This window comes from Somniosus microcephalus, unplaced genomic scaffold, assembly GCF_052327205.1.
Source record: "Somniosus microcephalus isolate GS21.2 unplaced genomic scaffold, FLI_Smic_1.0 unresolved_chr1, whole genome shotgun sequence".
NCBI classification, from domain to species: Eukaryota; Metazoa; Chordata; class Chondrichthyes; order Squaliformes; family Somniosidae; genus Somniosus; species Somniosus microcephalus.
The window spans coordinates 150,298,552-150,325,528 of NW_028225179.1; the positions used below are offsets into that span (position 1 = coordinate 150,298,552).

Genomic DNA, 26,977 nt, shown 5'->3' on the forward strand with positions numbered 1-26,977 from the left:
CCCGCAACACCTCAAATTTAAAATTCTCATACTTATATTAAAATCCCCTCATGTCCTCACGCCTCCCTACCTCTGTATCCTCCTCTAGCCCTGTAATCTCCCCCCAAGCCCCCACCCCAGACCACCCCCCTGCCCCCACAACTCTCCATTCCTCCGAGTCTGGCCTCATGTGCATCCCCTCTCCTTTTGCCCCACCACTGATGGCTGTGCCTTCAGCTGCCTAGACCCTATGTTCTGGATTCCTTCCCTAAACCTCTCTGTCTCTCCACCTCCCTTTGCTCCTTTAAGATCTTCCTTAAAACCCACCTCGTTGACCAAGACTTCTGTTCCCCCCTCCTAATGGTTACTTCTTTGGGTTGGTGTCCATATTTTCCTTGCACCGCTGTGAAACACCTTGGGACATTGTTTCTATGTTAAAGGCACTATATAAATGCGAGTTGTTGTTGTGAATGCATCACTTGGGCACAATTGAAATTGTAAACACTATCAATAATGCACAAGCCAAATGTACAAGGTAGAGTTTATAGAATTTTAGCAGCGCCACAAGACAGCTCTCTGAAACAGTTATCTCTTTAGTTCCATTTGCCTGCCCCAGAGCCTTTAACATTTTTCTTTCTCAAATATTTATCCACTTCCCTTTTAAAAGCTGTTTCTGGTCAGGCATTCCAAGTCCACAACCTGCTGCGTAAAAAAAATACTCTCCTAATCTCTCTCACTCGATGTGTGAAAAATTTGACTTAAGAATAAAAATGTGACCATGACATTTCACGGGGCCGCCCTTTGATCTCCAGACGCAACTTCAGGAGATTGGTGGAAACCTCAGAGAATGTGGAATAAATTAGCTAAAAGCGGGAGACTGGAGGCAGCCCTCTGGAACGTCAGGGCATGTCTTTGTAATTCTGTCGGTCCTGAGTTTCATTTTGGCTTTTTAGCCCCGTCTGAGTCGAGTGTTTGAACTCCGCCATCAGCTGTTTCCCCACAATGATGTGTGTGCCTCATTTCACAGCACCCCTCTTGACAATCCACTGGAGATTGAGAACCAGCCACTAGGTTAAATTCACCAATCCCCTGCTTCTAACAGGGGACAAGAAAGAAAGACAGACTTGCATTCATGTAGCACCTTTCACAACCTCAAGCGCTTTACAGCCAATGAAGTACTTTTGAAGTGTCATCAAGATTGTAACGCAGGAAACTTGGCAGCACATTTGCGCACAGCAGGTTCCCACAAACAGCAATGACCAGATAGATGGCACCTCCGACCGTGCAGCGCTCCCTCAGTACTGCGCTGGAGTATCAGCCTAGATTTTTGAGCGCAAGTCTCTGGAGTGGGACTTGAACCCACAACCTTCTGACTCAGAGGCAGGAGCGCTGCCGACTGAGCCACGGCTGACACATATTAAAAGGGAGGGTTGGGCTGGAGATGGAACTACAATAATAAAGTACAATTCTAGATGGTAACTTACATGGATGTCTCAATAGTACATGGCAGTTACCCATTACATCGTCGAGGTATTTTGTAAACCCTCTCTCCTTACGTAGAATGTACAGCACAGAAACAGGCCATTCGGCCCAACTGGTCTATGCTGGCGGTTATGCTCCACATGAGCCTCCTCCAACCGTTCTTTTTCTAACCCTACTAGTGTAACAAACTACCTGCTGAGTGATGGACACACTGGGCAGGATTTTCATTGTGCCGTGGAGTTGGGATTGGAGGCGTGGGGGGGGGGGGGTTAAAATCCCGAAATCAGTGGTCCCGACCCCATCCTGCACCCAAACCTGCCTCCATGCCAGTTTCAAAGGAGGCGGGTACCCTCCCCGCACTGGGACCCGCCTACCCGAGGCGGGAAGGGATTAATGCCAATTAACTGCCTGTTAACAGGTAGTTAACAGACAGTTTTTAGCCTAATCCCTATTTTGAAGGTTGTCGTGTGGGATTCCCGACGGCTCCAAACCACGCCAAGTTAGAGGAGTCGGGCCGTCGGGTTGAAGGACTTGGAGGGGTCGAGATGTCAGTGTTCAGGTGAGTGATGTGTGCATGAGTGCAAAGGTAAGTGTGTTTGGTGTGTCTAAAGTGATTAAAGAAGTTTTACCTACCTTTTCTTACCTTTACAGCCTTCCTTCCTTTAGGTCCCGGGAGTCCATCATCTCACCGACACAGAAAGCAGAATGGCTGCGAACTGTCAAAAGTGACAGCCTGCAGCTTTCTGTGCAGGAGAGATTTCTAACTGAGTCTGTGGAGAAGGACTCAGGTTAGAAGTAAGACTGTCAGTGTTTGACAGCTTCAAACAGCTGTGAAACGCTGATATTTCATCTGTCAAAACCTCTTGGCAGATGAAATGTCAGTCTGTGACATCACCTGTTGCCGGGTGGCCCTTAATTGGCCTGCTGAGCCCGCTGGGCGGGCTCAACAAGGTCAATCAAGTTAAAATCGCGTGGATTGGCCGCATCTCGATGGAGGCGGGACTACAACCCCGAAAGTTTTAGTCCCGCCTCTTACCCGACTTCTGAGTTAAATTCCTGCCCACTGTGTTTCTTTTCTTTTCAGCTGTCAGAGAAGTATGGCACAGTATATTCAGTGAGACTGGGTCCGGAGAAAGTGGTGGTGCTGGCAGGGTATGAGACAGTGAAGAATGCTCTCATTAACCATGCCGACGAATTCCTAGGAAGACCGGACGTACCAATCATGAACGTTCTTAAAGAAGGATCTGGTAATTTTCTGCTATCTGTTCTTACACAGTCTGACCTTGCTCGAGGAACGGTCCTTGGCAACGTATTGAGGTACAGAGAGTATTCCTCATACTGGCTCCTCATACTTCGAATTGCATTTTCCTGTCGTTATTGGAAATGTTACACTCAAACGAATTAATTGCTAACACTTTATAGATTAGCTGGGAAGTAAGTGGGGAAATCTATTTATTCCAACTATAGCACAGTGTAGTACAATAATAATAAGAATATTAGAAACAGTAACTGTTCCAGCTAGTCAAACACACCTGGCTGCCTCAGTAAATCATAATCTACAATAAGTGGAAGAAAATGCATTAGCATCGCAATCTCCTGGTATTGGCCGTGAGGAGGTGTGAATGACATTGTGATCATAGCATTGCAAGCAGATTCCAGCAATGTCATTAAAGTGTAAATCCACTAATATGGAGACAATAACACATGGAGAAAGAAAAAGAAAGACTTGCATTTATATAGCGCCTTTCACGACCACCAGACATCCCAAAGCGCTTTACAGCCAATGAAGTACTTTTTGAAGTGCAGTCATTGTTGTAATGTGGGAAACACGGCAGCCAATTTGCGCACAGCAAGCTCCCACAAACAGCAGTGTGATAATGACCAGATAATCTGTTTTAGTGATGTTGGTTGAGGGATAAATATTGGGCAGAACACTGGGGATAACTCCCCCCTGCTCTTCTTCCAAATAGTGACCATGGGATCTTTAATGTTCACCTGAGAGGGCAGATGTGGCCTTGGTTTAATGTCTTCTTCAGAAGACGGCACCTCCAACAGTGCAGCACTCCCTCAGTACTGTACTGGAGTGTCAGCCTAGATCTTTGTGTGCAAGTTTCTAGAGCAGGACTTGAACCCACATCCATTCTGACTCAGAGGCAAGGGTGCGACCCACTGAGCCACAGCTGTCGTGGGCTGATGGTGAGGAATTAGAAGCACAATTACAAGAGGTCGTAGACATGACCACCTTGCCAATATGGATGGTTAGTCTGGTACTGATGGGTGGAAGTTGGAAGCTGAATTACAGTTGTTTCAAAGGAATAATTATATGTGGATTGTAGGACACCAAGAATTTAGATTTACAGCGAGGGATGAATAATCCCGAGGAACATTCAAAAAAATCCCAGATAAAAAAACTTGTATTTACATAGCAACTTATCACATACAATGAATTACTTTTGAAGTGCAGTCACTGTTATTGTGTAGGGAAACACGGCAGCCAATTTGTGCACAGCAAGGTCCAACAAAGCGATCCAATTGGATGGAGGATCAGTCACTCTGCTTTTGTTGGTATTGGTTGAGAGAGGGATACTGGCCAGAGCACCAGGAGAACTCTGTGCTCTTCTTTGAATAGTGCCGTTGGATATTTAACATCCAACGGAACCAATGGATGAGGCAGACGGGATCCCAGTTTTAACGTCTCACCCTAACAAAGGCACCTGAAATGATGCAGCATTGCCTGAAGTGTCAGCCTTGATTATGTGCTCAGGAGCTTCTAACTCAGGGGTGGAGATTCCATGAACTGGGCCAATTGAAACTTATGGGAGTTTGGACATTCCAATGCATTCTAAATTCAGTCCTCGTCCAAACATCCGCAATAACCAAATAAAAACAGATGGAACTTCAGAATTTAGGGCAGGATTGGATAGGTAGGATAGCAAAATACTGCAGATGCTGGAAATCCGAAATAACAACAGAAAATGCTGGAAAAACTCAGCAGGCCAGGCAACATCGGTGGAGAGAGAAATAGAGTCAACGTTTTAGGTCGAAACCTTTTGTCAAGACTGAAGAAGCCCAGGAAATGAAACAGATTAAAAGGCCAGTTTAGGGGCTGGGAGAGAACAAAAGATAAGTGAAGAGACATTAAGGGGTATTCAAAACGAGCCGAGATGGTGATAGGACTAGTACAGAGACAAAAGACGGCTCTAGATTAGGTGTGAAATGCGCTGGCAGAATGGGAGACATCTTCCGATTAGGCACTTTACAGCCTTCCGGACTCACAGAATCACAGAAACCCCACAGTGCAGATAGAGGCCATTTCAGCCCATCGAGCCTGCACTGACACATATCCCACCCGATCCCCGTAACCCCACGTATTTAATCCCCCTAACACTAAGGGTCAATTTATCATAGCCAATCAACCTATAGAGAGTACAATCAATAGAGAGTACAACAATTTCAGATCATAACCTCTGCCTCCATTACATTTTTACATATATTTTTTATCCACACCTTTGTTTTGGCCCTCCCCCCCTTTTTTTTCTCTCCCACATGGCAGCTGTCACGTTGACTCTATTTCTCTCTCCACGGATGTTGCCTGGCCTGTTGAGTTTTTCCAGCATTTTCTGTTGTTATTTTGGATAGGTGGGGAGTATATCAACAATATGCCAGAAGAAGAAGTGAAGGTCTCTGTAGAGGAACATTTGACCAGCTCTCCTGCTCTGTTTGAACCAGAGCAGACTAGATGTTAGAGGTGAAGAGCCTGTGAGCCCCTTTATCAAAGCATTCTTACACAGAATTTTACAGCACAGAAACAGGCCATTCGGCCCAACAGATATCGCTGAGCCATACATATATAGAGGCATTGTATTAAGACTGCTGGTGGATTTGTAGCTTTTTTAAAGCCTATGTGCAGGTGGTGGGGTGTGATATATTTCACACTTCTACTGAAATAGCCTGTAAGTCTTCCTTTGTAATTCCCCAAGATAAATGGTTTTGCTTCTCTTGTATGAAGAGGATAGCTAGTGCGACTTAGCTTAAAATGAGAAAATTGTGAGGAAAAAAATTATAACGTAATCGGATATATAGGAACAGCAGTTGTTTCATAAAAACAGATGGAACGTCAGAATTTAGGGCAGGATTGGATAGGTGGGGATTATATCAACAGTATGTCAGAAGAAGAAGTGAAGGTCTCTGTAGAGGAACAAAAATGCCAGGGGGAGATGAGGAGACATTTTTTTTTTGCTCAGCGAGTTGTTATGATCTGGAATGCACTGCTTGAAAGGACAGTGGAAGCAGATTCAATAGTAACTTTCAAAAGGGAATTGGGTATATACTTGGAAAGGAAACGTTTGCAGGGCTATGGGGAAAGAGCGGGCGGAGTGGGACTAATTGGATCGCTCTTTCAACGAGCCGGCACAGGCACCATGGGCCAAATGCCTTCCTTCTGTGCTATATGATTCTGTAGGTGATAACAAGAGTGTCCCTGTCACACTTCTGTATAACACTTGGCACCAGCTGGCCTTTGACCTCGTCATCTCACTAAGGCAGGACGTACAGATTGACGAGCTCTTTGGGTTGACCTGCAGGTGTCGTTTGGTCCAATGGTGAGCCGTGGAAACAAATGCGAAGGTTCATGCTATCGACTCTGCGGGATTTCGGAATGGGCAAGAAATCCATCGAGGAAAAAATAATCGAGGAAGCTGGGTTCCTGGTGGGAAAGATTGAATCGTACAAAGGTGAGTCTGTGTGTTAGCTCAGTATTACTGTATGAGGAGTCATTGCTCACCCATCCAACAGTTCAGCCCTTAAATGTCCTGCTATACTCTCCTGCATGTGCCAAATCTGGGAGATTAAAATAATTGTGAAATAAATAAGTAGAAAAGAAGGAAATGATTAAGAGGGACAAATTTGACTCTCCATGCCCCTAGAACTATTGAATCACTTTGAGTGTATCTGATCAGCCAGGAAGGAGTGCATGCCTGGAAGGGAAGCCCGTCTGATTTTATCAATCATTAAATTAATGGATGAAAACTGGGTGAGTTCCACTGAGGGGATAAACCTGTCGGCACACACTTGTCCTGTATTTGCTGGTTGGACCCAGGTGACTCAGTAGTCCCAGATGAAGGAATAAGTGATGGGCCAAGACCCATAGTGTAAGAAATCATTAAAAACAACAATTTGCATTTATATAGCGACCTTAATGCAGTAGAATATCCCAAGGTGCTTCACAGTGTGATAATTCAGCAAAGGAGGACAAAGGGATTAATTAAGAGGGGGAAAATAGAGTATGAGAGTAAGCTTGCAGAGAGCATAAAAACTGACTGTAAAAGCTTCTATAGATATGTGAAGAGAAAAAGATTGGTGAAGTCAAGCGTAGGTCCCTTGCAGTCAGAATCAGGGGAATTTATAATGGGGAACAAAGAAATGGCAGACCAATTAAATACATACTTTGGTCCTGTCTTCACACAGGAGGACACAAATAAACTCCTAGAGATGTCGGGGAACATAGGGTGTGATGAGAGGGAGGAACTGAATGAAATCAGTATTTGTAGGGAAATGGTGTTAGGGAAATTGACGGGATTGAAGGCCGATAAATCCCCAGGGCCTGATAATCTACATCCTAGGGTACTTAAGGAAGTGGCCCTAGAAATAGTTGATGCATTGCTGGTCATCTTCCAAAATTCTATAGACTCTGGAACAGTTTCCATGGATTGGAGGATAGCTAATGTGACCCCACTATTCAAAAAAGGTGGTAGAGAGAAAATGGGGAATTATAGACCGGTAAGCCTGACATCGGTAGTGGGGAAAATGCTAGAGTCCATTATAAAAGATGTAATAGCAGAGCACTTGGAAAACAGTGACAGGATCGGACAAAGTCAACATGGATTTACAAAAGGTAAATCATGCTTGACTAATCTGGAATTTTTTGAGGATGTAACTGGTAAAATAGATAAGGGAGAACCAGTGGATGTGGTGTATTTGGACATTCAGAAGGCTTTCGATAAGGTCCCACATAAGAGATTAGCGTGCAAAGTTAAAGCACATGGGATTGGGGGTAAGGTACTGACTTGGATAGAGAACTGGTTGACAGACAGGAAGCAAAGAGTTGGAATAAATGGGTCTTTTTCCGAGTGGCAGGCAGTGACTAGTGGGGTACTGCAGGGATCGGTGCTAGGACCCCAGCTATTCACAATATATATTAATGATCTAGATGAGGGAACTAGATGTAATATCTCCAAGTTTGCAGACGACACAAAGCTGGGTGGGTGTGTGTGCTGTGAGGAGGATGCAGAGAATCTCCAGTATGATTTGGACAGGTTGGGTGATTGGGCAGATGCATGGAAGATGCAGTATAATGTGGATAAATGCGAGGTTATCCACTTTGGTGGCAAAAACAGGAAGACAGATTATTTTCTGAACGGCAATAGACTGGGAAAAGGGAAAGTGCAGTGAGACCTGGGTGTCCTTGTGCACCAGTCGCTGAAGGTAAGCATGCAGGTGTAGCAGGCGGTTAAGAAGGCAAATGGTATGTTGGCCTTCATAGCGAGAGGATTTGTTTACAGGAGCAAGGATGTCTTGCTGCAGTTGTACAGGGCCTTGGTGAGACCACAGCTTGAGTATTGTATGCAGTTTTGGTCGCCTTATCTGAGGAAGGATGTTCTTGCCGTGGAGGGAGTGCAGCGAAGATTCACCAGACTGATACCTGGGATGGCAGGAATGACGTATGAAGAGAGATTGGGTCGATATTCGCTAGAGTTTAGAAGAATGAGAGGGGATCTCATTGAAACTTATAAAATTCTAACAGTACTAGACAGACTAGATGCAGGAAGGATGTTCCCGATGGCGGGGGAGTCCAGAACCAGGGGTCACAGTCTAAGGAAAGGGGGTAAGCCATTTAGGACTGAGATGAGGAGGAATTTCTTCACCCAGAGAGTGGTGAACCTGTGGAATTCTCTACCACAGAAGGCAGTTGAGGCCAATTCATTAAATATATTCAAGAAGGAGTTAGATATATTTCTTAAGGCTAAAGCGATCAAGGGATATGGGGAGAAAGCAGGGACAGGGTAATGAATTTGGATGATCAGCCATGATCTCATTAAATGTCGGAACAGGCTCGAGGGACCGAAAGGCCTACTTCTGCCCCTATCTTCTATGTTTCTAATCAGACAGCACTTGGCACCGAGCCACAGAAGGAGACATTAGAACAGGTGCTCAAAAGCTTGGCCAAAGAGGTAGGTTTTAAGGATTGTCTTAAAGGTGGAGAGAGAGGTAGAGAGGCAGAGAGGTTTAGGGCAGGAATTCCAGAGCTTAGGGCCCAGGCTGCTGAAGGCACGGCTGCCAATGGTGGAGCGATGGAAATTGGGGATGCTCAAGAGGCCAGAATTGGAATTCAGATTGAACAGAGAAGGAGGAGGTAATGTGGTTAGGTGACAATATACTTGTTCTTTTTAATTCTGTAGATTATAGGATTAAATGAACATTAAAGTAATGAGTTCCACAGTTGTAAGAACCTTTCGTTAATGAGCTTGAATGGGAGATAGAGACAGTGAGGTACCTTTCCAGTTGTGTGTCCGGGTAGTCCAATTCTATCCAATGAGATAAGATAAAAACAAATTGATGAAATAATGTACAATTTCACAGATTTATTGTGGTGTATGTGCCTTTAAGAGCAATTGTGGTGTATGTGCCTTTAAGAGCCCCAGGTGTGCGTAATGCTGGTAATTGCCACTTGGGCTATATAAGCCTGTGTATTGTGTATATCCTTTAGCACCCCCCCCAGACTTGCTTAGTAAATACCTATGAACCAACTCCTGTCTTCAGTGTCTTTATCTACACACGGACACTACAGTGGCGACGAAGTGGAAACGGACTTACCTGCAATTCGGCAGCACCTCAAGGACATCGATTCCTCCAGCGTCCAGAAGACTCAAGGAAGTAAGAGAAACTGTGGTTTCACCAGCTGGCCAAGCTGGTGGCAGGTACTGCGCTAATCCTTCCTGGGCGTCAGGCTGGGGCTCCAGCATCGGGCTCTACAGCTGAGACAGGCAGCGAAATCGGAGGCAAGCAATAACGGACTGGGAGGGTGCACTCGGGAGACGGCCGGCGCAGCAAGCAGGTCAGCGTTTAGACCTCCGTCGGGAACGAGTCTCCAACAGTGAATAAACAGAAACCACAGTAAAACAGCGTTGTTATCGGTAACAGCGGCGGGAAAGCACAGGAAGCGCCATATCGTTGCTACAGAGAGAAAAAAAAAAAGCGCGGGAAGCGCCATATTTTTTTTTTGGAAATGCCAAGTCTGGCAATATTGATGCTTTTGATAACGAAACAGAGCCTAACTTTGGCAATATTGATGTTTTTGATAACAAGATAGAGAATTGGACCACATATGTAGAAAGAGTGGAGGTGTTTTGCACCGCAAATGGAATAGAAGATGAAAAAAAAGCTTCAGTGCTTCTGGATCTAATGGGCGCAGAAACATACAAGCTGTTACGCAACTTAATCACTCCAGCCGAACCGATGGACAAGAATTTTGAGGAGATTGTTGATACCCTACACTGCCAATTCGAGGCAGGGCTGGCAGATTCTCTGCAAGACAAATTCATCTGCGATCCCCTAAGTGTAGAAACACAAAAAAAGGTATCTTCTGGAAAAGATTTAACACTGGACAAGGCTTTCAGTGCAATAGGAGCGGCAAAGATACAGCAAAGGCCACAGGACTTCGGCACCCATGAAATGACACGGGGTTTCAAGAGATGTTATCGCTGCGGCAGATCCAACCATGACCAGAGGGATTGCTGGTTCAAAGAAAAAGCATGCAGGCGATGCGGAAAGATGGGACACATTCCACGTGTATGCCAATCTGAAAATAAAAAATCCACTAACGGGAAAAGAATCAATAAGGAAAAGCACAGAAAGGTACAAATGATGACGGACAGTAGCTCCAAAGACCAGAAGAGCGATAGCGACTCCGGGAACAAGAGACTAAGCTCTCTCAAATTACATCATGTAATTGCCAATGAAGATTACCAGACCATTTGGGTTACCCTCATAATAGCAGGGTCCCCAGTTAAAATGGAGCTAGATACAGGATCAGCTCTAACCGTAATAAATCGACGAGATTACGAGAGGCTATTTTCGCATATACCTCTAAAAGACACATCCATTATCTTAAAAACATATACGGGGCAGAAAGTATATCCCAAAGGAAAAATAAAGGTGCCTGTGGTATACAACGGCAAAGAAATACAAAAGTTGTATTTATACATTCTACAAGATGGTGGTCCACCGTTGTTGGGACGTGAATGGATAAGGAAGATATGTTTAGACTGGCACTCCATTCAGGCACTGACGGTGACCAGTAAGGAAAAAAACAAGGATGACATCATACCTGAATGATTAAAAGACATCTTGGCCAACGCCAAAGAAGTGTTTCAAGAGAAACTAGGAACCTTGAAAGGCATCACCGCCTCAATAAAAGTGGAAGATGCAGCAATTCCAAAATTTTTTAAGGCAAGACCGGTGCCATACGCAATACGTCCGGCAGTCGAGGCAGAGCTGGAGAATTTGGAAAAGGCAGGCGTATTATCCAAAATAGATTGGAGCGAATGGGCAACACCCATCGTTCCAGTCATGAAAAAAGCATTGAAAAATAACTCTGAGGAACAGAGAAAAATTCGCATCTGTGGGGACTTTAAGGTGACTGTAAACCCGGTCCTTCACACGGTACAGTATCCTCTTCCGAGGATAGAAGATATTTTCGCCTCACTATCCGGAGGAAAACGTTTCACAAAAATTGACTTGGCACAGGCATATCTACAGATGGAGGTTGAGGAGACCTCTAAAAAGTATCTCACAATAAACACACACAAAGGCCTGTACCAGTACAATCGACTGGTTTTTGGAGTAGCATCAGCTCCAGCTATCTGGCAAAGAGCTATGGAGCAAGTCCTGCAAGGGATTCCGGGGACTCAATGCTACCTAGATGACATCCTTATAACAGGAGAAAACGACAACGAGCACCTTGCCAATTTGGAGCAGGTGCTCACTAGGCTGAAAGAACGGGGCCTACGAGCAAATCGCCCCAAGTGCGAATTTTTCCAAAATCAGATATCATATTGTGGCCACATAATTAATAAGGAAGGGTTGCATAAGTCACCTGAAAAAATTGAAGCAGTTATAAAAGCCCCAGCACCTGAAAATGTTTCACAATTGAGGTAATTCCTGGGATTAATAAATTACTATCATAAATTTTTACCGAACTTATCAACTATTCTACACCCTCTTAATGATCTTCTACACACAGGACTGATTTGGAAATGGAACGAAGACTGTAAACGTGCCTTCCATAAATGTAAAGACTTAATCACATCCGAGAAAGTTTTGGCTCATTACAACCCATCACTACCAATCAGACTGGCGTGCGATGCATCCCCTTATGGCATAGGAGCGGTATTGTCCCATAGATTCCCTGATGGCTCGGAACGGCCGATAGCTTTTGCGTCACGCTCATTGAACTCAGCTGAGCGTAACTATTCCCAGATAGACAGGGAAGCACTCAGCCTGGTATGGGGAGTGAAGAAATTCAACCATTACCTACACGGACAAAAATTTACCTTGCTGACTGACCATCAACCCCTCATCTCCATCTTCAACCCTAAGAAAGGTGTCCCCATTATGACGGCACAAAGACTACAGAGGTGGTCCCTTTTTCTAGGGGCACACCAATACAACATTGAATACAAAGGGTCAAAACAGCATGGGAATGCTGACGGTTTATCGCGCCTGCCGTTGCCAACAATAGAAGAGGCACCTACAGTAGACCCAGTAGAGATATTCCACTCTACCATAGTGGAATGTCTACCGGTGACAAATTCTGCCATTGAAAGGGAGACCAGAAATGACCCTACTCTCTCACGGGTCTACGATTTAACAATGAAGGGATGGCCAGCACATGGCGAACCACTGTTGCCAGCATTCTCGCAAAGAAGAGAACAGCTGTCAGTGTGCCGAGGAAGCTTGATGTGTGGATCCAGAGTGGTGATTCCACCCAAACTCCAGGATAAAGTGCTAAAGGAGCTTCACGAGGGGCATCTGGGTGGAGTGAAAATGAAGAACCTAGCTAGGGCGTTTGTATGGTGGCCAGGTATCGATGGAGACATCGAAGACATGACCAAGAGCTGCCTAGGATGCCAGAAGGTCCAAAATGCTCCGCCACAGGCCCCTCTACATCCATGGGAGTGGCCCTCATCTCCCTGGCAAAGGGTGCACATCGACTTTGCTGGTCCATTTATGGACTCAATGTTCTTAATCGCAGTTGATGCACACTCCAAGTGGCCGGAGGTAATAAAGATGTCCTCCACCACCACGGAAAAAACCATCACAGTATTAAGGACCATATTTGCCAGGAATGGGCTGCCGGAACAGATATGTTCTGATAATGGACCGCAATTTGTGTCCGAAGAATTCAGAAAGTTCTTAAAGAACAATGGGGTAAAGCACTACACGTCCGCCCCATACCATCCCGCCACCAATGGATTGGCTGAAAGGTTTGTCCAGACCTTCAAGAAGGCCATAAAGGCCATGGGTAATGAAGACATAAAACTTCAGCACAAGGTGGATAACTTCTTATTTGCATATAGGAATGCAACGCATATGGTTACAAACCAAACTCCCGCCATGATGTTCTACAATAGAAACCTAAGATGCCGGCTGGATTTGGTCAAGCCCAACATCCGAAGGGACGTGGAGAGCCGGCAGTTTCAGGGCATGAATGAAAGGCCAACTAGGGCCTTCCAGATAGGCCAACCGGTTTTGGCCCGGGACTACCGTACCGAGAAATGGCAGCCTGGAACTATCTGCACACGACTAGGACCACTGATGTATACCGTGGACATCGGAGAAAGCATAATAAGGCGCCATGCTGACCAAATCATCAAGTCATCCGAAAAGGGACAACCTACACCACCATGCTATACATCTAACGATGAAGTAGAGATACCCATATCTACCTCCGATCCGGTGATACTGGAACCCGATGAACCCGACACTGGCCTTCAAGCCGAATCAGCCTTGCCAGAAGAACCTACTACACCACCAGAAACTACTACACCCCCGAGGCATTATCCGGACCGAGTCAGGAAGCCTCCTGAGAGACTAACTTATAATTAATTAATACAGCAATGTATATTATTTTGCATATAACATGTAATTAATAATTACTTAAAATATGATGTACTAGTTAGCTAGAAGGGGAGGAATTGTGGTGTATGTGCCTTTAAGAGCAATTGTGGTGTATGTGCCTTTAAGAGCCCCAGGTGTGCGTAATGCTGGTAATTGCCACTTGGGCTATATAAGCCTGTGTATTGTGTATATCCTTTAGCACCCCCCCCAGACTTGCTTAGTAAATACCTATGAACCAACTCCTGCCTTCAGTGTCTTTATCTACACACGGACACTACATTTATAAATACATGAGAAATATGAAATGAGCGAAGTCCATTGGACCGATCTCAAATGTACCTTCTACAGACTCAGTTTGATTTTCCGTATTGTAGAATCTGCCCAATTTATTTGATCTCCTGAATAATGCTTATGCTGTATTTTCAATGGTGACTTGACAATGTACATGTTGGATACAGATGATCTTATTAAAAATTTGGCTGCATTGTGCATTGGTATATTTAAGTTTGAAGAGTTTTTTTCTCATACATTCTGCATTGTATAAAATTGGGGGGGTTAAGGAAGCTGAGAAGTGGATGTGTGATGGTTTCCAAATGTCCGTTCGTGGGCACGGTGAATGTGCTCACTGACTTTTTATTGTGGGCGTTGAGGGTAGCTCCTGGTGAGAGAGCAGGTCCAACTGTTGCGATTTCTTCAGTTCTGCAGTGTCTTGCAAGCACCTTGGTTGAGTTTTAACTTGTGGACTTTGACATCTGACACGTGTGTGTGTGTGAGTATGTGTGTGTGTATGTGTGTGTGTATCTCTGAGTGAGTGCGTGTGTCTGGGTGTATGTCCATGGGTGCCAATATAAATAGGTATGACTGGGGAAGGCTTGGAAACGCTCACATGAATACAGATTCAGGAAAACCCCTCCTAATGACTGATATTTATCTGTCCCCATTCTGCATCTTCGTGTTTGTAGGTCGGCCGTTTGACACGGATGTTATAACAAACTTTGCCACGGCCAATGTCATCTGTTCCATAGTATTTGGAGACCGGTTTGATTACGAGGACAAGACATTTCTTACCATAGGAAACATGGTTCATGAAAGCTTTCGACTGCTTGGTAGCCCCATGGTCCAGGTAACTTTTGCTGCTTACAACTGTGGGAATGTCACGCTTTACAGGTTGCCACAATACTTTCATCGATCGGAGCTGGAACAGCGACCAGCCCTGAGCCCTGAATATATAATGAGAGGGAACTGCCGATCAATTGCATTCCGAAGGCAAAGGAGCAGCTGTCTTTGAGCGCTGCTCCATTCTTTGACTCCACTGCGAACGTCTAAACTCCTCTATCAGAAAGTTGTAGGTTCGAGCCCCACTCCAAGATTTACATTAGAGTTACGTTCCCGTGCAGTATTGAGAGTATGCGACACTGCTCGAGATATTTGGGCTTATTTTAACTTTGGGCGAAGGTGTAACATGGGTGATATTGAACAAGCTGCCCAATTGTAAACCGCCCCGATTGTACACCTCGCTCCCGATTGTACACCGCCCTCGATTGTACACCGCCCCCGAATGTAAACCGCCCCGCATTGTACACCTCGCCCGATTGTACACCGCCCCCGAATGTAAACCTCGCCCCATTGTACCCCTCGCCCCATTGTACACCTCGCCCCATTGTACACCTCGCCCCATTGTACACCTTCGCCCTATTGTACACCTCGCCCCATTGTACACCTCGCCCCATTGTACACCTCGCCCGATTGTACACCTCGCCCGATTGTACACCTCGCCCGATTGTAAACCTCGACCCATTGTACAGCTCGCCCAATTGTACACCTCGCCCGATTGTACACCTCGCCCCATTGTACACCTCGCCCCATTGTACACCTCGCCCGATTGTACACCTCGCCCGATTGTACACCTCGCCCGATTGTAAACCTCGACCCATTGTACAGCTCGCCCAATTGTACACCTCGCCCGATTGTACACTGCCCCCGATTGCACACCTCGCCCCATTGTACACCTCTCCCGGATTGTATACCTCGCCCGATTGTACACCTCGCCCGATTGTACACCTCGCCCGATTGTACACCTCGCCCGATTGTACACCTCGCCCGATTGTACACCTCGCCCCATTGTACACCGCGCCCGATTGTACACCTCTCCCCATTGTACACCTCGCTCGATTGTACACCGCGCCCGATTGTACACCTCGCCCCATTGTACACCTCACCAGATTGTACACCTCGCCCCATTGTACACCTCGCCCCATTGTACACCTCGCCCGATTGTACACCTCGCCCGATTGTACAGCTCGCCCGATTGTACACCGCCCCCGATTGTACACCTCGCCCGATTGTACACCGCCCCCGATTGTACACCGCCCCCGATTGTACACCTCGCCCGATTGTACACCGCCCCCGATTGTCCACCGCCCCCGATTGTCCACCGCCCCCGATTGTACACCTCGCCCGATTGTACACCGCGCCAGATTGTACACCTCGCCCCATTGTACACCTCGCCCGATTGTACACCTCGCCCCATTGTACACCTCGCCCGATTGTACACCGCGCCCGATTGTACACCTCGCCTGACTGTACACCGCCCCCGATTGTACACCTCGCCCGATTGGACACCTCGCCCGATTGTACACCTCGCCCGATTGTACACCTCGCCCCATTGTACACCTCGCCCGATTGTACACCGCCCCCGAATGTACACCTCGCCCGATTGTACACCTCGCCCGATTGTACACCTCGCCCAATTGTACACCTCGCCCGATTGTACACCTCGGCCGATTGTACACCGCCCCCGATTGTACACCGCTCCCGATTGTACACCTCGCCCGATTGTACACCTCGCCCCCGATTGTACACCTCGCCCGATTGTACACCGCCCCCGATTGTCCACCGTCCCCGATTGTACACCTCGCCCGATTGTCCACCGCCCCCGATTGTACACCTCGCCCGATTGTACACCGCGCCAGATTGTACACCGCGCCCGATTGTACACCTCGCCCGATTGTACACCGCGCCCGATTGTACACCTCGCCCGATTGTACACCTCGCCCGATTGTACACCGCCCCCGATTGTACACCTCGCCCGATTGGACACCTCGCCCGATTGTACACCTCGCCCGATTGTACACCTCGCCCGATTGTACACCTCGCCCCATTGTACACCGCGCCCGATTGTACACCTCTCCCCATTGTACACCTCGCTCGATTGTACACCGCGCCCGATTGTACACCTCGCCCCATTGTACACCTCACCAGATTGTACACCTCGCCCCATTGTACACCTCGCCCCATTGTACACCTCGCCCGATTGTACACCTCGCCCGATTGTACAGCTCGCCCGATTGTACACCGCCCCCGATTGTACACCTCGCCCGATTGTACACCGCCCCCGATTGTACACCGCCCCCGATTGTACACCTCGCCCGATTGTACACCGCCCCCGATTGTCCACCGCCCCCGATTGTCCACCGCCCCCGATTGTACACCTCGCCCGATTGTACACCGCGCCAGATTGTACACCTCGCCCCATTGTACACCTCGCCCGATTGTACACCTCGCCCCATTGTACACCTCGCCCGATTGTACACCGCGCCCGATTGTACACCTCGCCTGACTGTACACCGCCCCCGATTGTACACCTCGCCCGATTGGACACCTCGCCCGATTGTACACCTCGCCCGATTGTACACCTCGCCCCATTGTACACCTCGCCCGATTGTACACCGCCCCCGAATGTACACCTCGCCCGATTGTACACCTCGCCCGATTGTACACCTCGCCCAATTGTACACCTCGCCCGATTGTACACCTCGGCCGATTGTACACCGCCCCCGATTGTACACCGCTCCCGATTGTACACCTCGCCCGATTGTACACCTCGCCCCCGATTGTACACCTCGCCCGATTGTACACCGCCCCCGATTGTCCACCGTCCCCGATTGTACACCTCGCCCGATTGTCCACCGCCCCCGATTGTACACCTCGCCCGATTGTACACCGCGCCAGATTGTACACCTCGCCCCATTGTACACCTCGCCCGATTGTACACCGCGCCCGATTGTACACCTCGCCCGATTGTACACCTCGCCCGATTGTACACCGCCCCCGATTGTACACCTCGCCCGATTGGACACCTCGCCCGATTGTACACCTCGCCCCATTGTACACCTCGCCCCATTGTACACCTCGCCCGATTGGACACCTCGCCCGATTGTACACCTCGCCCGATTGTACACCTCGCCCCATTGTACACCTCGCCCGATTGTACACCTCGCGCGATTGTACACTGCCCCCGAATGTACACCTCGCCCGATTGTACACCTCGCCCGATTGTACACCTCGCCCGATTGTACACCTCGCCCGATTGTACACCTCGCCCGATTGTACACCTCGCCCGATTGTACACCTCGCCCCCGATTGTACACCTCGCCCGATTGTCCACCGCCCCCGATTGTACACCTCGCCCGATTGTACACCGCGCCCGATTGTACACCTCGCCCGATTGTACACCTCGCCCGATTGTACACCTCGCCCCATTGTACACCTCGCCCGATTGTACACCTCGCCCGATTGTACACCTCGCCCGATTGTACACCGCCCCCGATTGTACACCTCGCCCGATTGTACACCTCGCCCGATTGTACACTGCCCCCGAATGTACACCTCGCCCCATTGTACACCTCGCCCAATTGTACACTGCCCCCGAATGTACACCTCGCCCGATTGTACACCTCGCCCGATTGTACACCTCGCCCCCGATTGTACACCTCGCCCGATTGTACACCGCCCCCGATTGTCCACCGTCCCCGATTGTACACCGCGCCAGATTGTCCACCGCCCCCGATTGTACACCTCGCCCGATTGTACACCGCGCCAGATTGTACACCTCGCCCCATTGTACACCTTGCCCGATTGTACACCTCGCCCCATTGTACACCTCGCCCGATTGTACACCGCGCCCGATTGTACACCTCGCCCGATTGTACACCTCGCCCGATTGTACACCTCGCCCGATTGTACACCTCGCCCGATTGTACACCTCGCCCGATTGTACACCTCGCCCCATTGTACACCTCGCCAGATTGTACACCTCGCCCGATTGTACACCTCGCCCGATTGTACACTGCCCCCGAATGTACACCTCGCCCCATTGTACACCTCGCCCGATTGTACACCTCGTCCGATTGTACACTGCCCCCGAATGTACACCTCGCCCGATTGTACACTGCCCCCGAATGTACACCTCGCCCCATTGTACACCTCGCCCGATTGTACACCTCGTCCGATTGTACACTGCCCCCGAATGTACACCTCGCCCCATTGTACACCTCGCCCCATTGTACACCTCGCCCGATTGTACACCTCGCCCGATTGTACACATCGCCCGATTATACACCTCGCCCCATTGTACACCGCCCCCGATTGTACACCGACCCGATTGTGCACTTCGCCATTGTACACCTCGCCCCATTGTACACCGCCCCCGATTGTACACCCCCCCGATTGTACACCTTGCCCGATTGTACACCTCGCCCGATTGTACACCTCGCCCCATTGTACACCTCACCCCATTGTACACCTCGCCCGATTGTACACCGCCCCCGATTGTACACCGCCCCCGATTGTACACCTCGCACGATTGTACACCGTGCCCGATTGTACACCTCGCCCGATTGTACACCGCCCCCGATTGTACACCGCCCCCGATTGTACACCTCGCTCGATTGTACACCGCCCCCGATTGTACACCTCGCCCGATTGTACACCTCGCCCGATTGTACACCTCACCCCATTGTACACCTCGCCCGATTGTACACCGCCCCCGATTGTACACCTCACCCGATTGTACACCTCGCCCAATTGTACACCTCGACCCATTATACACCCCGCCCGATTGTACGCCTCGCCCGATTGTACACCGCCCCCGATTGTACACCGCCCCCGATTGTACACCGCGCCCGATTGTACACCTAGCCCCATTGTACACCTAGCCCCATTGTACACCTCGCGCGATTGTACACCGCCCCCGATTGTACACCTCGCCCCATTGTACACCTCGCCCCATTGTACACCTCGCGCGATTGTACACCGCCCCCGATTGTACACCTCGCCCGATTGTACACCTCGCCCGATTGTACACCGCCCCCGATTGTACACCTCGCCCGATTGTACACCTAGCCCGATTGTACACCGCGCCCGATTGTACACCGCCCCCGATTGTGCACCTCACCCGATTGTACACCTCGCCCAATTGTACACCTCGACCCATTATACACCCTGCCCGATTGTACACCTCGCCCGATTGTACACCGCCCCCGATTGTACACCACCCCCGATTGTACGCCTCGCCCGATTGTACACCGCTCCCGATTGTACACCGCCCCCGATTGTACACCGCCCTCGATTGTACACCGCCCCCGATTGTACACCTCGCCCGATTGTACACCGTCCCCGATTGTACACCGCCCCCGATTGTACACCGCGCCCGATTGTACACCTAGCCCCATTGTACACCTCGCCCGATTGTACACCGCCCCCGATTGTACACCTCACCCCATTGTACACCTCGCCCCATTGTACACTGTCCCCGATTGTACACCTCACCCCATTGTACACCTCGCCCCATTGTACACCGCCCCCGATTGTACACCACCCCCGATTGTACGCCTCGCCCGATTGTACACCGCTCCCGATTGTACACCGCCCCCGATTGTACACCGCCCTCGATTGTACACCGCCCCCGATTGTACACCTCGCCCGATTGTACACCGTCCCCGATTGTACACCGCCCCCGATTGTACACCGCGCCCGATTGTACACCTAGCCCCATTGTATACCTCGCCCGATTGTACACCGCCCCCGATTGTACACCTCACCGCATTGTACACCTCACCCCATTGTACACCGCCCCCGATTGTACACCGCCCCCGATTGTACACCGCGCCCGATTGTACACCTAGCCCCATTGTACACCTCGCCCGATTGTACACCGCCCCCGATTGTACACCTCACCCCATTGTACACCTCGCCCCATTGTACACTGTCCCCGATTGTACACCTCACCCCATTGTACACCTCACCCCATTGTACACCTCGCCCGATTGTACACCTCGCCCCATTGTACACTGTCCCCGATTGTACACCGCCCCCGATTGTACACCTCGCCCGATTGTACACCTCGCCCGATTGTACACCTCGCCCGATTGTACGCCTAGCCCGATTGTACACTGCCCCCGATTGTACACCGCCCCCGATTGTACACCGCCCCCGATTGTACACCTCGCCCGATTGTACACCTCGCCCGATTGTACACCTCACCCGATTGTACACCTCGCCCCATTGTACACTGTCCCCGATTGTACACCGCCCCCGATTGTACACCTCGCCCGATTGTACACCTCGCCCGATTGTACACCTCGCCCGATTGTACACCTCGCCCGATTGTACACCTAGCCCGATTGTACACTGCCCCCGATTGTACACCGCCCCCGATTGTACACCGCCCCCGATTGTACACCTCACCGCATTGTACACCTCACCCCATTGTACACCGCCCCCGATTGTACACCTCGCCCGATTGTACACCTCGCCCGATTATACACCGCCCCCGATTGTACACCTCGCCCGATTGTACACCTCACCCGATTGTACACCTCGCCCGATTGTACACCACGCCCAATGTCTATTTCCATTGAAGTCAATGGAGTGGAATGTCAGGTGGGCTGTATAATGGGCATCAAATCAATTTCACCCATTTTACACTATTGCCTATATTTAAAATTGCCATTGATATATACACCTCAGATCAGCCACGATCTAATAGAATGGATGAACAGGCTCGAGGGGCTGAATGGCCTACTTCCTGTTCCTATGTTCCCAGCAATTATGCTGTGCGATGTTAAGTATGACGTTTAAAGTATTGGACAAAAGATTTTGATTCTAACAGCGGTATTAGCCCATTTAAAGAAAGTGGGTTAATGGCTCCATTAAAAGAATGAATCTGATCTAAATTCAGTCATCATTCTTGCAATAACATCGTACAGCGTAACTTCCAGGCTCAGGAAACTGAGATCAAAATTGTTGCTAAGTATATTTTGATGCCACTTGTTCTCCCCCGTGCAAACTTTTGCTTGGAAGCTATGAGCTGTCGCTAATACCTAATTATTTTGACAGCAACTAATGGTTTTATATAATGTTTGGCAGGTGTTTAATGCTTATCCATTTCTGAGGTTTCTGCCTGGAAGTCACAAAGAGATTTGCAAACATTTTGAGATGCTGAAGACGTGTTTGAAGAACATCATCAAAGTTAAACAGCAAGAGATGAATGAGAATGACATCAGGAGCTTCATTGATACTTACGTTGTCAAACAGCAAGAGGTAAAGTAATAATCTGCACCCAGTAATAAATACAGCATTTACAGTGATAATCTACTCCCAAAGCCTTGGCTCAGTGGGTAGCACTCTCTCGGTGGGAGGGGCCAGGAGTGAGCAGATGCTGCTGGGTGCTTGATTACTGCAGGGAGTTGGAGTGAATTTGTAAAACGTTGGTGGTGGGTTTTTTCAGGTTTTAGGGCCTTTTTGGTCCTTAAACAGCAGCTGGATGGCTGCTGAGGGGCTCGGAGTGCCAGGCCCCTTAGAGGACAATGTCCCCAGGATGAATTTAATCAGGAGAGAAAACGTTGTGGGAAGGGAGAAAAAAAGGCCCAAAAATTTGGGCCGGGACCCCAGGAGGTTTGTAAAAGAAAACACGGCAGTGCTTCAGTGCGAGGATAAGGGGATACGAGCTTGGGATAATATCCAGGTGAGGGAAGCTGCTTTGTCTGCCAACCAAAGCCGAATGTTGGGTTCAAGGCGGAAAGACTTTTACTGAGTTTGAAGGTTGGAGATAAGTTCTTGGAGGTATCTCTGCTATATTCGGAAGAGGTGGTGGTCTCATTCTTAAACCTGCCGGTTTATATTGAGGACGATGTGCTAATAAAAAAGTTGGAGTTGTGGGACATTAAAATTTGCTCAGCAATAAAGAGGAGATACTATCCAGGAACACGGGTAGCAGATGGAACCCGTTATGTAAAGTTGGGGTTCCCAGAGGGGGTGAAGTCATTGCCATATAGCATGATAACCAGGTGAAGGTTTGTTATTATTGTCTTGGACACTACCATCTTGTAAGAAGCTCTCCAGACTTGTACTGTTATAACTGTGGTGAGTCTGGGCACATTGCTTGGAGCTGCAAGGCGGAGAGCTGTGGGGTGTGTCACAAAGGCCCCACCCGCTGTGAGTGTGCGGCAGAAGGAAGCCCCTTGAGTGATAAGATGAGAGAAGGAGAAGGAGCAGGAGGTGTGAGTGGAGCGGCTGGAGGAGTGGACACAGCTGATGAATGGAACGAGAAAAGAGCGCATGAAGCGGCAGAAAATTGTGGAGCAGCGAACAGGATGGAGATGGTGGAAAACACAACAAGTACAGTGGAAAAGGACAAAGACAGCAGCGGGCAGCACGGGTCGAGGGCAGAGTCGAGCCATAATATGGCTCGGCTCTCCCTAAAGAATCTGGTGTCCGCGGGGGGAGAGGAGGCGGGAGTGGGGTACGTGGTAAATATAAGTACTCCAAAGAAAGACAGGGAGTCGGACATCTCAGGGAGCAGGAGGGGGCAAGACCAGGAGAGGGTGCAAGAGACAGGAGCCTTATAATAATAATAATAATAATCAACTTTATTGTCATTGTTGGTGCACAAGTGCAGTACAACGAAATGTAGGCTTGCGGCTCCCGAGAGTGTACATTTAGATTAAGACATTTAAACATTCAACATTCATTTGGCTTGTAATACATTAACATAAACATAACCATAATAAAGTGCATTGTCAGATGTGCAGGCTTTAGAGTTTATTTGTGGAGTTCAGTAGGATGACAGCCCTGGGAAAGAAGCTGTTCCTAAATCTGGTCGTTCGGGTGCGAATGCATCTGTAGCGTCTCCCAGATGGCAGGAGGGCGAACAGACTGTGGCTGGGGTGGGTAGGGTCTTTGATGATGGTCCGTGACCTCCATAAACAGCGTTTCTGGTATATGTGCTCTATGGTTGGTAGCCGGGTGCCGGTAATGCGTTGGGCAGTTTTGACTACCCGCTGCAGGGCTTTCCGGTCATAGTAGCTACAGCTGCCATACCATACTGTGATACAGATCGTCAGGATGCTCTCTATTGTGCAGCGGTAAAAGTTAGAGAGGATCAGGGGTGACAGGTTACATCCCTTCAGCCTCCTTAGGAAATATAGGCGCTGCTGGGCCTTCTTCAACAGAGAGGAGGTATTGAGGGACCAGGAGAGGTCTTCCGTGATGTGGACTCCGAGGAACTTAAAGCTGTCCACCCTTTCCACCACAGCCCCATGGATGTGGATGGGGGTGTGACTTCCGCCTTTAGACTTCCTGAAGTCCACAATGATTTCTTTGGTTTTCTTGATGTTAAGGGCCAGGTTGTTATCGGCGCACCACTTCACGAGATGCTGGACCTCCTCCCTGTAGGCTGACTCATCGTTGTTGGTGATCTGGCCTACTACCGTGGTATCATCCGCAAACTTGATGATGGTGTTGGAACCATGAACAGCCACACAGTCGTGGGTGAAGAGGGAGTAGAGGAGGGGGCTCAGCACACATCCTTGTGGGGCCCCCGTGTTCAGGGTCAGGGGGGGGGAGGTGTGGTTACCTAATTTGACAGACTGGGGTCTGTTTGTTAGGAAGTCCAGGGTCCAGTTGCAGAGGGAAGTGTTCAGGCCAAGAGTGTGGAGTTTGGTGGCCAGCTTGTTGGGGACGATAGTGTTGAAAGCTGAGTTGTAGTCTATGAACAGCATTCTGATGTAGGTCTCTTTACCATCTAAATGATTCAGTGCAGAGTGTAGAGCAGTTGTGATTGCATCCTCCGTTGATCTGTTTGCACGATAGGCAAACTGGTGTTGGTCAAGAGAGGCGGGAACACTGGCTTTGATGTGAGCCAGGACCAGTCTCTCAAAACACTTAATTATGATGGGTGTGAGTGCGACAGGTCGATAGTCGTTCAGGCACGTCACAGCCGTTTGCTTTGGCACAGGAATAATGGTAGCGGTCTTGAAGCATGTAGGGACTACTGCCTGGGCCAATGACAGATTGAAGATGGCGGTGAAGACATCAGCCAGCTGATCAGCACATTCCTTGAGTACCCGTCCAGGGATGCTATCAGGTCCAGCAGCCTTTCGTGTGTTCACTCCGCGTAGAACATCCCTTACGTCGGAGGTCGACAGAGTGAGCACCTGGTCTTCCGGGGGTGGCAAGGCTTTGGTAGCCGGCTCCCTGTTGTCCCTGTCAAAGCGAGCGTAGAAGTTGTTAAGCTCCTCCGGAAGGGAGGCATCGCTAACCGGGGGGCTGGTGTTTTTACTCTTGTAGTCAGTGATGGACTGGATGCCTTGCTACATGCGCCGGGGGTCCGAGTTGTTGTGGAAATGATCCTCTATCCGCAGTGTCTGTTTCCTTTTGGCAGTCCTGATACCCTTTTTTAGGTTGGTCCTAGCTGCACTGTAAGCCGCCGCGTCGCCAGATTTAAATGCTGGAGCGGCGAGACAAAGACACCAGAAGGGAGCAATTGCCGATGCGCCATTGTCCCAGAGAGAGAAGGATCAGGGAGCAAGGGTCAGCGGTGGAGATGAGGCCGAAGGGAGTGGCACTGTTGGAGAAACCGTGATAGCAGGACAACTCTCTAAGGGAGATGATGTATCTGACGGGGAGCAGGGACAGGAGGTTACAGAAGTGCTCGAGAGTGAGGCGTCAGAGGGGGACAGAGACATGGAAGTGGGGGGTGGGGTGGCACAGTGTGGAAAGGGAAAGGTTGGTGAGGGGCAGAAGGAGGGAGAGGGGGCAGCTCCTTGGCCCAAAACTAATGCAAGGAAGAGGCTGAAACTGCAGGGAAGGTTCAAACAGGAGTTGAAAAAGGTTGCAGGAGAAAGCAACAGCTGCCGGAAAATGTTGGGAAGGAGCATGAGAGGAGGGAAGGGCCAGAGATTAAATGATGGGGGGAATTATCAGGCACGCTTCCCTTATTCGGAGCCATGATTACTGATCAATTTTTAAAGTAAAATAGATTAGTATATTTTATGGTGACAAATTAAACTTCAGGTTTTGATTTTACTATGTGGTGGAGGAATGGCTGTGCAGAGCGGCGGAATGGATTTGTATGATACAATAGAATGATCACAATGTTGTAAACGTTTTTAATGTTCAATAAATAATATAAAAAGAAAAAAGTGGGTAGCTCTCTCTCCTGAGTCAGAGTGTGTGAGTTGTAGGTTCAAGTCCCACTCCAGAGACTTGAACACAAAATCTAGGCTGACACTCCAGTGCAGTGCTGAGGGAGTGCTACACCGTTTTTTGGATGAGAAGTGAAACCGAGGCTTCGTCTGCCCTCTTAAGGTGGATGTAAAAGATCCCACAGCCACTATTTTGAATAAGAGCAGGGTAGTTCTCCTCGGTGTCATGGGCCAATATCTATCCGCAACCAACCTCACTAAAATCTGGTCATTATCACATTGCTGTTTGTGGGAGCTTACAGTCTGCAAATTGGCTGCTGCGTTTCCAACATTACAACAGTGACGACACTTCATTGGCTGTCAAGAGCTTTGGGCCATTCTGAGGTTGTGAAAGGCACTGTATAAATGCAATTTCTTCCTTTCTTTCAGATAAACAGAATCCCAGATTGTTTGTCAATCCACACAGCAGAATAATAGCAACTAGGAAAACAGTGATAACTCACAACCCCAGAGTAATAGTAACTGAGATTACAGTGTTAACACACAACCCCAGAATAATTGTAACTGATTTACAGTGATAACTCACAACCCCAGAGTAATAGTTACTGAGATTACAGTGATAACACACTACCCCAGAATAATTGTAACTGATTTACAGTGATAACTCACAACCCCAGAGTAATAGTAACTGAGATTACAGTGATAACACACAATCCCAGAGTAATAGTAACTGAGATTACAGTGATAACTCACAACCCCAGAGTAATAGTACCTGAGATTACAGTGATAACACACAACCCCAGAGTAATAGTAACTGAGATTACAGTGATAACACACAATCCCAGAATAATATTAACTGGGGTTACTGTGATAACACACAACCCCAGAGTAATATGAATGTAGGTTACAGTGATAACACACAACCCCATAGTAACAGTAACTGAAATTACAGTGATAACTCACAACCGCAGAGTAATAGCAACTGAGATTACAGTGATAACTCACAACCCCAGAGTAATAGTAACTGAGATTACAGTGATAACACACAACCCCAGAGTAACAGTAACTGAGAT

The 26,977-nt window shown here is 48.7% G+C and overlaps 1 protein-coding gene across 2 annotated transcripts in view; it reads left to right on the forward strand.

The window, feature by feature from the left end:
• The window catches only part of LOC147096252 (cytochrome P450 2K1-like), an 86,845-nt gene that overhangs the window by 29,674 nt on the left and 30,194 nt on the right, over nucleotides 1-26,977 (forward strand). For both annotated transcript variants that reach the window (XM_085975099.1, XM_085975098.1), the window contains exons 2-5: nucleotides 2,546-2,708; nucleotides 6,045-6,194; nucleotides 14,601-14,761; nucleotides 21,847-22,020. In XM_085975099.1, coding sequence (XP_085831225.1) covers nucleotides 2,546-2,708; nucleotides 6,045-6,194; nucleotides 14,601-14,761; nucleotides 21,847-22,020 — 648 coding nt within the window. The remainder of the gene's footprint in view (nucleotides 1-2,545; nucleotides 2,709-6,044; nucleotides 6,195-14,600; nucleotides 14,762-21,846; nucleotides 22,021-26,977) is intronic.